Source organism: Homarus americanus, unplaced genomic scaffold (assembly GCF_018991925.1).
Source record: "Homarus americanus isolate GMGI-L3 unplaced genomic scaffold, GMGI_Hamer_2.0 scaffold25013, whole genome shotgun sequence".
In the NCBI taxonomy this organism is placed as follows: domain Eukaryota; kingdom Metazoa; phylum Arthropoda; class Malacostraca; order Decapoda; family Nephropidae; genus Homarus; species Homarus americanus.
The window spans coordinates 5601469-5615325 of NW_024722158.1; the positions used below are offsets into that span (position 1 = coordinate 5601469).

The following is a 13857-nucleotide window of genomic DNA, read 5'->3' on the forward strand; positions in this document are numbered from 1 at the left end:
GCGCCACTTGCCTATCAGTGCCACTTGCCCACCAATGCTACTTCCCCACCGGTGCCACTTGCCCACCGGTGCCACTTCTCCACCAATACCACTTGCCTATCAGTACAACTCCCAACCAAGAAATGTTACACACCTCCCACCCACCCTGAGTGCCTCTCGCCATCACACGACCAGCCATAGCCTTAACCCCACGAGGCACTCTGGTAAAATCCACGCGTAATCGGGCCTCCCGTGTGCTGATTGGTCCGCCGCTTACCGTGACTTGTGTTGTCTGATAACTAATACTGTGATTGGATAACTTTTAAATCACCTTTATATTACAAGTGTTAAATATTACCTGTGTGTTAATTACTTATGCATAGTGTTAATAAGGGTAATGTTTATCTTCCACAGGTAAACCATAACAACGGCTGTACTGGACCACACCTGTCCTTCACCTCAGGTGTAGTATGTCCTTCCTTCATTCCTTCCTTCCTTCCTTCCTTCCTTCCTTCCTTCCTTCCTTCCTTCCTTCCTTCCTTCCCTCCCTCCGTGAAGAAACACCTGCTTTATTTACTGTGTGAGAACCATTAACTGCTATGGGTTTTATCCTTAACACCTGTCTCCCATCCCATCCCATACCTGTCTATCTGTCCGTGTTTGTGTGTGTGTGTGTGTGTGTGTGTGTGTGTGTGTGTGTGTTCTGATACGTGTAGAAAGTGAAGTAAAGTGCTAAGACAACAGGTCGAGATGTTTGTCCATACTCTCTCTCTCTCTCTCTCTCTCTCTCTCTCTCTCTCTCTCTGTCTTATTCCTACTTCCTTCATATTCTTCTTAATTTTATATTCCTTTCCCTTCCTCCTTCACCCAACTTAGACATGATCCATCTAATCTCCTTTATCCTCCTATCTTCTCCTCCTCCTCCTCCTCCTCCTCCTCCTCCTCCTCCTCCTCCTCCTCCTCCTTCCTCCTCCTCCTCCTCCTCCCAACTTGAACATGATCCACGTAAACTTTCCCTCCCAGAACTTAAGATCCACTTAGTGTTAACTTTAAGAATCTCCTCTCTCTCTCTCTCTCTCTCCGTCAGTAAGTCAGTGAGTCAGTCAGTATTTGGGAAAAGTGTAGAGCTGTCTCACTAATCAGTATTCTGTAGGCTTGTGTTGACCAGGGCGTGTGGGCCGGGTGGCGTGTGTCTATCTATCATCTATCTATCTATCTATCTATCTATCTATCTATCTATCTAGTCATTCTATCTATCTATCTAGTCATCCATCCACCAATCTATCTCTCTCCATCTATCTGTGTCTATATTCTATCTATCTATCTATCTATCTATCTATCTGTCGGTGTGGTGGGAGCGTCGTGGTCACCTATAAAATGCTTCACCTTTAAGTGTCTTGTTGTTGTGTAATGCTCTCTCTCTCTCTCTCTCTCTCTCTCTCTCTCTCTCTCTCTCTCTCTCTCTCTCTCTCTCTCTCTCTCTCTCTCTCTCTCTCTCTCTCCATGATTATTTGTTTCTCTGTCTTTTGTATGTTTGTGTTTGTCGTTCTGTCTGTCTGTCTTCCTGTCCGAGAGAGAGAGAGAGAAGAAGGGAGAGGCAGGAGAAGATAAGCTGTGGATTCTGTCTTGGATTTTATGAAGAGGAGAAGAGGGAGGAGGAGGAGGTTAAGTTAGCTTTAGTTAGATTAAGTTAGGTTAGGGTTGGTTAGGGTTGGTTGGGTTAGGTTTGGTTAGGGTTGGTTAGGTTAGGTTTGGGCCTGTTGACTATGGTGTGTGGAGGTCATTTAAGCAGTGACCAGCGTAGACAAGTGAGGTTAGGTCAAGGAGGAGGTCAATCGGTGTGACCTCCAGGTAAGGGCCGTCACCTTGACATCTGGTAATTAACGTCGTCCTCCTAATAACCTTAAGTGTGTCTTTATTTGGGTGAAAAGAGAGAGAGTCTTCACCAAGCCACCAAAATCTTAATACGATCAAAATCTTTTTAAAATTCCACTTGGAAGACTGAGGATTTTTTGTGGTAAAATATAATGTGATTTTCTGTAAGATGGAGGAAGAGGAGAGGAGAGGTGTGGCCCTGGGAAGAGGAGGAGGAGGAGAAGGGTGATGGAACAGAAGAGGAGGAGGAGGAGAAGGTGATGGAACAGAAGAGGAGGAGGAGGAGAAGGGTGATGGAACAGAAGAGGGGGAGGGGGTAGGAAGAGGGGAGGAGGAGGTAGGGGCAGGGTGTTGCTATTGTTTTGTCTTCCCGATGGTCGCTAAGAGACAGGAAGTGAGGGGAGGGGAGGTGAGGTATGGTGGTGAGAGGTGAGGGAGGGGGAGGTGAGGTATGGTAGAGAGGTGAGGGAGGGGAGGTGAGGTATGGTAGAGAGGTGGAGGGAGGGGAGGTGAGGAGGATGGTAGAGAGGTGAGGAGGTTGGGGGGGTGAGGGAGAGGGAGTTAGAGGGCAGGAAGGGGAAGTAGGATGCGGTGACAGCGTCGTCTTACAAGAGGGGAGTAGAGAAGGGTGAGGGGAACCAGAGGTAAGAGAGAGAGAGAAGTGAGGAAAGAGAGAGGAGTGAGAGAAGGAAGTGGGAACAGAGAGAGAGAGAGAATTCAACCATTGTTATAATAATTCCAACAACATTATTGACAAAACTGGTGAACAATATTATCTAATCTATATACCAATTGAGACAGATTATGGCACTGGATGAGGATAGTGCCATTGTTTAGTGTGCCACGAGGGACAGAACCTTCATACGGACACAAGAGATAATAAACTTAAGTCACAAGAATAGATAATAGGTCGTGGTCACAAATTTACCTTTAGGCATGTTCGTGGTGGTGAGGTTAACATGGGCCCATCTTGCGTCTGGACTTAGGGAGGGGGGAGCTTAGGTCGGCAACCTCCGGGGCCCTCAGTGTTGTGGAGACATTAAGGTGGGGAGGACGTGCCTTAACTTCTCTCACTTTTATACTTATCTACGCTCTTACTTTCCCCAAAATCATTGACAAAAGAAAATAGATATTATAAAGTGTCGATATCTTATTCACTTACAATATTTACTTAAGTGATAATTCGTTTATAAGTAACCAAGAAGAAAAGTATTTGAAAGTGTATTGATTTTAAGTGGAAGAAATATCTCAAGTAACTTATATGTACTAAAATAGACACTACCAACGTTTCTAAAATTACTTAGTGATAAAAAAGTGTTCGTGAAGTTACTTGTAAAGATGCATTATATACTTACAATGCGTACTTGAAGAAATAAAGTGAATATTGATGACGTAGTGGTCTTAAAAGTACTACTACTCCTACTTATAAAAGTGTGATAATGTGACCGTAGTGAAGAAGAAGTTTGGGTTTTGTTAAGTGGTAGCGCGTCATGCTCAATAGTGATGTAAGTAATTGTTGTTTGTAAGTAGATGATAGTAGATTATAAGTAAATGGTGGTAGAATATAAGTAGATGGTGGTTGATTATAAGTAGATGGTGGTAGAATATACAGTAAGTAGATGGTGGTTGATTATAAGTAGATGGTAGTAGATTATAAGTAAATGGTGGTAGAATATAAGTAGATGGTGATAAGGCCAATCTAACCTAACCTAACCAAATCTACCCTAATCCAACCCAACCCATGAAAGTATGTATGTAAGTATGTATTTATGTATGTATGTATGTATGTATATCATCAGTCCATATAGCACGTGGACTTTTATATACAAACAACAGCTCACTAGTTGGGTGTGTATGTATGTATGTATGTATGTATGTATGTATGTATGTATAATTGTATGTATTTACGTGTACACAAAGGTAATGGATTTAAGGTTCAATAGATTCTTCCATTAGGGACTGTTGTGAGGACTTCTTCTTCTTCTTCTTCTTCTTCTTCTTCTTCTTCTAGTACACGTCAGAGAGAGGAGGAGGAGGAGGGAGGGTGTAGTGTGTTGACAAGTCTGGCGGCCCACACTTGCTTCTGAACCAAGTGACGCCTTTTACCAGGTGTTGTGTGGGTGGTGGAGGGATGGTGTAGTGGTGGAGGGAGGGTGTAGTGGTAGTGGTGGAGGAGGGAGGGTGTAGTGGTGTAGGGAGGTGGTGGTGGAGGGAGGTGTAGTGGGTGGTGGAGGGAGGTGTAGGTGGTGGGTGGGAGGGTGGTGGTGGTGGGTGGGAGGGAGGGTGTAGTGGTGGGAGGGAGGGGTGTAGGGGTGGGTGGTGGGAGGGAGGGTGTGGTGTGGCAGGGAGGAGGGAGGGTGTAGTGGTGTGTGGGGGGTGTGGTGGGAGGGTGTAGTGGTGGTGGGAGGGAGGGTGTGGTGGTGGTGTGGAGGAGGGTGTAGTGGTGGTGGTGTTGGAGGGAGGGTGTAGTGGTGGTGGTGTTGGAGGGAGGGTGTAGTGGTGGTGGTGTTGGAGGGAGGGTGTAGTGGTGGTGGTGTTGGAGGGAGGGTGTGGGGTGTGGGCGTAGTATGATGGTAGTGTAGGCAGGTCTGGTGAAGGAGGGGGGGGGGAACTAGTGAAGGAGGAGGAGGAAAACTAGTGAAGTAGGACTGGTTAAGGAGGTAGGAGGAGGAAGACTGGAGGAGGAGGAGGAGGAAGACTGGAGGAGGAGCAGGGGCGTTAGTGGCAGCCAAGTGAGTCGTCCGTTGCAGCTGTCTCTTGTTGTGATGGTGGTAGGTGGTGGTGGTAGTCATGCTGGTAGTAGTGGTAGTTGTTGTTGTTATTAAGAGAGAGACAGTTGATGCTGCTAAGTATAGACTGTGTATGTTTACTTTGGTTGGATGTCTGTCTGTCTGTCTGTCTGTCTATAGTGGTGAGGGCAGAGATGACTGGGGTGACGTCATAGTTGTTTTGATAACTGTTGTGTTGTTATTAGTAGAGATTGTGTGTGTGTGTGTGTGTGTGTGTGTGTGTGTGTGTGTGTGTGTGTGTGTGTGTGTGTGTGTGTGTGTGTGTGACGGTAGACAGTAAGGAGGCTGTCACTGTCACCAACTACAAGACAGACACAGGTCACCATCACTGTATGAGTCACTGCTGGCGTCTGTTTCACTGTAGAGAGAGGGGGGGAGGTGTTTGGGTTCATTAGAGAAAAAGTTGTTGATATCTCATACCCGAACTCTTGAGGCAGGTTAATGATTATACGCCTAATAGTTCACATACCCACCTGTCTTGACCATGTAGGTGTGGAGACCTGTTGTGGATCCCTTGCACACACACACACACACACACACACACTGACTCACACAACACATCATATCACTTCACTGTTTATAATAAGTGAGTTAAGTGACTCATGTGAGGATTGAGGAGGCTGATGAGGCTCTTCTTACCTCCCTCCCTCCCTCCCTCCCTCCCTAGTGAACCGCGTGGTGATTGGTGAAGTCCAGCACCAATAGGACCTCACCACTTCCGCCTTGGTGGTCGTCTCTATGTAGGATCTGCTGAAGGAAGGTGTACTGGATCCCTCATCATCCCTTACCTCCCTCATCCTCCCACACGACCCTCCCACACCACCCTCATCCTCCCACACGACCCTCCCACATAACCCTCATCCTCCCACACTACCCTCCCACACGACCCTCACCCTCCCACACCTCCCTCACCATCCCACACCCCTCACCCCTCCACCCGCGGTAACATGACCCAACACACGAGCAGGCAGCAGCAGCAGACGGGGAGATATCCGGCCTGGAGTTTCCCAGGACATCTACCGTCAGTTTCCTTCCGTCCTAACACCGTCATGTAAACACTCAGCTGAATGTAAACACTGGCTCCTGTTCATCGTGGTCCCAGGGATTCTTGTGTTGAATATTCCTCTTTACTGTACACTCAACCACGTATCCAACTAACTGTCGTAAACTACGATCAAAAGTTAAATTCTCAGATCTTAAAATCCTTCTCGTAACTGTACACAACAACCTAACTACGACCCTAAAATCACGTCCCAAAATGGCCACCCAACTTAAACCAAGACTCGAGTTTTATATCGATATTGATAATGAAACAGTTTATTTAGCTAGAGAAATGACAGATACAGAGCCGATAATATAGACACAAATTATAGCCTAGTGTGTTGGTGGAGGATTCGTGGTATAAATTTAATAGGCACAGTGACTAATATACACAGCAGCTCAGTGTCGGTCTCTTTATAATCAACTGTAAGGTCTGGTAAAGTCGATGACGTCACGGCCTCCTTGGTGAATGGGATTTGGCCCACTGTTGAACCTTGAACCTGACACACCTATCTATGTCCTGACCTAACCTAATCCAACCCCAGGTAACGTTAAGGTGACATAATAATACTTGAATGACGTCAGTGAATGAGTAATGAGGTGAATGAATGAGTAACCATGCAAATTGAATGAGTAACCATGTAAATAAATAGAGTAATGACGTGAGTGTATGAGTAATATAATGTCTTTCTCATCACGTGACGTCCATACTTAGAACGGATGTTGTTGTGTACTTCCTGTGGTGTTGGTGTGTATGTCGACACTCATGAGTAACCTCTTGAGTGACGTTACTGCGCTTCAACAACAACAACAACTATATAAGGGTCTTTATGCGCATAACTGGTAATTACGTTATGAGTGACTGTGAGTGACTGAGGCAACATTTTCCTAGAGATATCACTTCTCCCTTCTCTTCCCCTCCCTTTCTTCCTCTTGTTCTCTCCTCCCTTCCTCTCCCCTCTCTTTCTTCCTCTTCTCTCATCTGTCTCCCCTTCCCCTCTCCTCCCTTCCCTTCTCCTCCATTCCCCTCCCTCCTTAACGTTACCCTACCCTAACGCTAGCCCTGCCACACCCTACACCACACCAGCCCTGCCACACCCTACACCACCCCAGCCCTGCCACTACCTACACCACTCTGCCACACTCTGCACCACCCCAGCCCTGCCACACCCTACACCACCCCAACCCTGCCACACCCTAACCCTGCCACACCCTCCCACTACACTTCCACTAATGGTACAGTGTTGACACCTTGTGTATGGTTGTGTGTATACAGAAATTACATGTGTATACTGTACTTACTCCCAGATACAGTTGGGTATGTATAATAGCTGGTTATGTACAGTAAGTATGATAATTATGTATACTTATACATTATGTATAAATAATATATATAGTGTGTAAGATGATTATGTATAGTTACCTGGCCGGGGTGTAGCATTCACAGGTGCCTGGTTGACATTACAGGTGCGGCTGGGAGTGGAACTGTGGGAGGTGGGGGAGCCGCTGGCTGCTGGAGACGTTGACCACAGTGTTGTTGTTGAGGGGGGGGTAGGGGGCAGCTTGAACCCCCCGGGACCATCCCAGGGGGGGGCAGGCGTCCCCGGCACCACCCGTAGCAACTCCTCTCGCAGCGACACGTCTTCTTCGGGGGCGTCATCATCGTGTTGCTCCTCGTCGGATGCCCCTCATCGTCCCTGCCTACACGCAGCTCTCTCAGACCCCGGGTACGAGTCGGCCCACCTTCCCGACGACGAACGAGAAGACCCAGACCACCACCACCAGCAGCAGCAGCAGGAGGGGGAGGAGCAGGAGGGGGAGGAGGAGGAGGAGGAGCTCTGTCATACTGGAGGGGTCATGTCCTTACGTGAGCGTTGTGAAGGGCGTGATGGCTCTCCTCTACATCAGGGCCTCACGCGATCCAGGTGTGTTCATGTAACTAACCAGATTAAGTATATGGAAGACAGAGTAATAAACATACAAGGCAGATTATTATATATAGACACAAACCACATTGAAATACTTAAGTTAGCCATAACATTACTGGTACAAAGTGTGCAACAACAGTATAATATTTCATGGTCTTTGATTATCTTTATGTTTCATGTGATGTCTCTTCAGTTCACCTCTCAGAAGACTCAACCAGGCCAGTATTATTACTATTATACGGCAACTGTACAGTACACTGAGTTATGTCTAAATAAAACACTTCAATTTTTTTTTTCAAGATCCTTCGGCGGCTTACTCACCCACCGCCGCACAGGATCAGGGGCAGGATCTCCCCAGCAGGCCGGAGCCAGAGCAGGATGGGCAGGTCAGGGCGTGTTGGGCCAGACAGGATCATCACCCAGGGACGTGCGGCGGGTACTGGCCCTGCCGCCTCACGTGAAGGTCCCCAAGTCCCCACGACCCGAGCGGGCCTCCCAGATCAGCACCAGCGTGGCCCGGGGACTGAGGGACTGTATAGCGGTCACCAGGCAAGACCTAGATTCCCTACACCAGGCACAGCAAGACTCTCACCTCCACCAGGTATAAGTGACACCAACACACTCTATCAACATACTCTGCCAACCAACACACTCTAACAACACATTCTTAAGATGAGGATTGCTGTATTGTACCCATAATGCCCTCCTTCCCAGTTCACACAGACACTTAAGACTTGATAAAACAGTATTACAACCTTCGTCATATAAAATATATGACTTCACATGACTGTAGTTAAGAAGTTCAATACTATTTTCTCAGTTTGGGCTTTTATGATAAACAGGACTTGAGACTCACTCACTTACATTACTATATTAGTTTCCCACAAATATAAAACTACTGTAACATGTTTCAGAGGATTCAAAAGGTTTAATATACAGTACAGTATTTGTATCTTGAATATTACAGATTTCCAGTATGTTTTTTGTAGAATTAAATCAGCCATAAACTGCATGCATGTTGCCATACTGTACCTCTTTTGTTTTTTCACTCCCTCCTCATACACACACACACATACTCATGTTGATATACACTAAAGGGTTAATAAAAATCATTTTCTTCCTTTTGATGCTATTTTTGCTCTATAATATTGCCTCACTACATCCTGCTGTTAATGGCTCGTTAGTAGTGCTTGGTGATAGGCTTAACCTGTAAACATCAGCCATCATCAGTAAGATGTTCAATGTTCCTCGTGTTCCATTTCTAAACCTGTAAACGTCAGCCATCATCAGTAGGCGTTTCATGTTCCTCGTGTTCCATTTCCACACATATGATGGGGGAGTAGGGACCTCATAGCCGTCAGTTAACGTGCTTTACCCGGAACATGATTAAAGTCTCGCAAGTAACATAGAGAGAGAGGTATATGCCTGTTGTCCCCCTCCTGATAATATTGAGGTGTATATAGTCTTGTGGATGTCTGTTTGTCCATATAAAGATTATTTAAATTTAATAACCTGAGAAAGACATTGAGATTTGAGTTAAGATTAATTTTACAGCTTCATGATGTTAATATAGTGTAACCTCTATTTAAAAGACTCTATGGAGAGGAAAGTTCATTTTATCAAGGGTCCGTTTTACTGTACTGTTATAAAATGAAGGTTTATGGATAAGTGTTCTCCATTTTTATTTACACGAGTCTTGGCCCGTTTGACTTGGAAGTTTCCTTAGTATTAAACATTACCTTCAATAACTGATGGTTTATATACCATTATGGCTCCTTGAACACACTCAGATAGTGATGGACTTTACTCCCACTCATTGTTTGGTTCTTGTTATGAAACACTTAATCATGACAATCTTTAAGAGGAGAATGTGTGGCTAATGGAAAGGACAAATGATATTGGTAACGTGACAAACTACCACACGAGCCCTTATAATGCTGTTTAAATGTCATCTATGGCAAACCTATGGCTTACTTCTTAACGTAATCTATGGCAAAATCCTTTAAATATAATCAATAGAAATCAATATCATCTACTGTACTAGGTCAAAGTTCTTCCTCCCTACAGTTGCTTGTGAGATAACACAGTCTGCCGCTACACTGTTCCCACACAATGACCTGTAATTGACCCGACCCATTTGTTCGTTTCTTCCAGTTGTCTGTTTTTCCTCCCCCTGTGTTGAGCACCACTAACTACTGTATATCACTGTTCATAATTCCTCTACTGGGCTTCTTCTCGTGACACAGGTGAAGGACAGTCTGGTGGCAGGTAATAGTGACAGTGGTGAGGTGTTCTTGTCTGTCTGTCTGTAGTCACCACCTAACTCATAATGTTCTGGCCACATGAGGGATTAGTGTTATTTATTGTTTTAAAGACGTTGGGTAATGATCTTGCCCATCCTTCTTATTATTATAATGTAGGTACGGTGGTCATCGCCAGTGGAAGTTACCTGTAGGAATAGCAGTCATCATCAGTGGAAGTTACCTGTAGGAATAGCAGTCATCATCAGTGGAAGTTACCTGTAGGAATAGCAGTCATCATCAGTGGAAGTTACCTGTAGGAATAGCAGTCATCATCAGTGGAAGTTAGCTGTAGGGACGGTGGCCATGTTCCATGCATTCCATTTTTGCACATATTGTGGGAGGGAGGAAGATGGGAATCTTCAGCAAGTGGTTATGGTGGACTTAATACCACTTGATGCTCTTGAATATTTACTGCCCAATACAGTTGCCACCTGTTGTCTGTAACTGTCGTCGTCATCATCACCACAATACTCTACACTACATTCCTGCACACTGTGTGTAATGTTATGAAGTTCTTGAGGAGAAAGAGCACTAACTGATTTACCTAAAGCAGTGAGAAATTAATTTGTATTTACTGTACTATGAATTACATGTTTTTAGTTTATATTTTTATTTAAATGGGTCTGAACCTAACCTAATTCTACCATTATAATCAGGATCCATTAAAAATAGGTCCCAATCCTAATGATTAGGTTAAATTTAGGCTCATTTGACTACATCACCATTTAGAATGAATGATATAGAAAAGGAATTCTTCACGAGCTTTGCTTCTCAGTCACTGGGAACACACGTCATTCGTCCTCTTTTTTCTTCAATAGTTTTACCCACATAGTTAAGGTGACCAAGACAGGCTAACACAACCATTTTTCTCTCCTTGGCAGTCACAGGGTCGACTGTATGAGGTTGAGAAGGTAAGAGTCAACAGATTAGCATGAGGTACTCTGTCATGTTTAGCTACTGAATGAAGATCTTGCCCTTAAGTTTTGTATATATTCCAAGAGAGAACACATCCATCCTGAAGTGTAATATTAACAGTTTTACCGTTTAATGTTTACCTGCCATTAATTTGTGTCTTTTCTGACCTGACTGATGGTGTTTTTCAAGTGTGAGGTTGGTTTTTAAGTGTGGCCGAACACATCCGGAAACAGATTCTTGGTCACTCATGTTATTTTGTGGATACAGAACAGACTTTTTGCTTAAAGGGAGTTTATTAAATGTTTTTATTATAAAGATCCATTATTGCAACTATCAGAGAAACACTGGCACATGTTCAGGTACTGTCAGGAGCCTTCTTATGTCCAGTAGTTATCAATGTATAACATAGAAATGGCTGACTGCCTGAATGGTTATCGACTAGTGGTGAAGACAATAAGGCACCACTGACTAACTCATCCAGTAAAGCCTTGAGCAGATGCAGACACTCCAAAGTCCTATAAGTCACCTGTATTCTTTAGCTTAGTGGTGACAAGTAAATAACATAATTATGATCAGAATCTTTAAATGTATTCATGAACCAACACCATGGAGGGCGTGAAGAACTCGGTGTGTTCTCTTAGGGAATATGCATTGCCTGTCACACTCCTGCTAACACTCTTCATATCAATACTAAAGATATGTTCACTCCCGGACACTAATATATACGTACATATGATTGTCTTACTCAGTGATTTGTCTTACTCAGCACTAAATCACTTCATAGTCATTTTCCTATCTGTTACTGGCATCTTGTTCCTGCATCAGTGATAAAGGAAAGATTATTAGTATTAACACTGACTTCCCTCCTTGATACTCTCCACAGCACTAGTGAGAAGCCTCTGGTTGTTTATTGACATTGTTTTCTGTTTTCTGTGACATCTCTGACCTGACATAATATTCTGATATGACTTTTCTCATTTTGTGGCATCAGAAAGTGGTGAAGTATTTCCAGTACTATTGAAGCAGCATGGATTAATATACTTCATTGTTCTGACTGGAGGTTTACTTCAAGTCCACTACTCTATTTCTTGAGATTTTTGACAGATCTTCAGTAAAAGCTTCCTTGTTTTGTATAGAAAATGATTTTGAAAGTGGAACAAAGGTAAGACGAGTTAAACAATCACTTACCAGGCAGACCACAGTAACCACTAACCTGTTAAAATAAACTTAACTACTATATCCTATTGATCCAAGGTAGTTATAGGTAGGATAATGTAGTCTCCTTCAATCAGTGGTTCTTGGACTCTTTTCTCTTAAGTTCCACCTCTGGATTTACTTTCTGTTCACTGACAAAAGGAAGTTGATGGTGAATTTGATGTCGAAAAGTAACAAGAAATAAAGTGGTGGAGTTAATTTGGACATCTACACATAAACTGTTTCCTCTGGTTTAATGACGCAGTTGTTATTGTTACTCCACCGCACGCCTTGTTAGTCTATACTCTACAGTGTTGTGATATAGCAGCATGGTGTTAGATGATGCATGTATGTTACACAACTTATCAGTGATATTTTCCCACTTTCAGAACTCCATGAAAATAATTATATATATTTTTACTGTGTATTTATTCCGTCAGGTCAACACTTGGAAGATTAAGTACAGTACAGACTCACTTTCATATATTATTACCTGAATATTTTTTTATATAATTACGGTATTTATAAACAGACAATAGGTGAAAATGCCTGAATTATATAGCTTTATGGACAGTTTGCTTCAGCCTAACTAAGCCATTACCTGAATAATGGCCATTTGAAGACCCCATTATCCTTGTGTGATTAATTATAGCACTACAATAACCACAGTATATATCACCCACTCACCACTGTGTATTTTTCATTCAGATATAAATTTGGTTGTATTCTGATGAGACCTTTTTTTTTTAATTATAGATCATTTTTAAACAAATTTAGTTGACTGTTTTATCACAGCATGAAAATTAATACTGTACATATAATGAGATTTTGAACAGAATTGGTGTGATAAGGATTATGGCCAAAATACTGTATTCATCACACTTCATTCATTATGTTATCAATCGAGTCTTATTTCATCACACTTCATTCATTATGTTATCAATCGAGTCTTATTTCATCATACGTTTATTAATTATGATATCAATCCAAACTTAATTCATGTTTGTTTCTTCGTTCAGATGAGTTTTTCCACCATGACGTGTTTGTAATTTATCTCCTATGACTTTACAGCAAATAAAAGCTGCCGAGCGCTACCTCAAGAGGATCGAATACCATCTGAGCAAACTGGAGGACCTGCAGGATCAGTACACCCTCCACCAGAAGCTGAGAGATGGGGTATGTGGGGGTGCTGAGGGTATAGTGTTATGGTGCTTGAAAATAATCACTATGGTCATCATCTCCAATATTATCACAATCATCATCATCATCATCATCAGTGGAAACATCACACACAACATATTATTATACCACAGGTGAGGACAATGGCCTACGCATACGCTCTCTCGCCCGGCAAGGAAAAAGCGTCAGCCCTGAGCAACGTTAGATCGGGCTACAGGGAGTGTACAGAGACTCTTTGTGCTTTAGAAGTACAAATTGAGCAACTCATCGGCACATTAACTCTGGAAATGAAAGGTGGGAGTTATACATTAAATATCTGTAACTGGGTTAATACCGCACAGGTGTCTCAGGTAGGGCATTGTTATGGAAGGGATGCCATTGTACAAGTTGTTCCTCTTACATAGAATCAGATGGGGTAAGGTTAGTTATTATTAGATATTAGGAAATAAGAGGATTTAGTCATTTATCACCTTTGAGAATTCTCTTATATCCTTACCTTAAGTCTAATTAACTAAATGTAATCCTAACACCTGTCTAGATGCTGGTAGATAAATTCTCTTATTCTCTAATCCCCATCTGGCCCGTTGTGGTGGTGACTAATTCTTAAATTTTCCTTGAATGTTCAAAAAATTATTAATGGCAAAGCAGACAGGG

At 43.3% G+C, this 13857-nt stretch overlaps 1 protein-coding gene across 1 annotated transcript in view; it reads left to right on the plus strand.

Annotated features, from left to right (window-relative positions):
• Positions 1-13857, plus strand: part of LOC121862157 (rho family-interacting cell polarization regulator 2-like) — a 79863-nt gene that overhangs the window by 50759 nt on the left and 15247 nt on the right. The window contains exons 3-7 of the mRNA XM_042360230.1: positions 7152-7609; positions 7913-8213; positions 10797-10826; positions 13096-13200; positions 13338-13497. Coding sequence (XP_042216164.1) covers positions 7542-7609; positions 7913-8213; positions 10797-10826; positions 13096-13200; positions 13338-13497 — 664 coding nt within the window. The 5' untranslated portion in view covers positions 7152-7541. The remainder of the gene's footprint in view (positions 1-7151; positions 7610-7912; positions 8214-10796; positions 10827-13095; positions 13201-13337; positions 13498-13857) is intronic.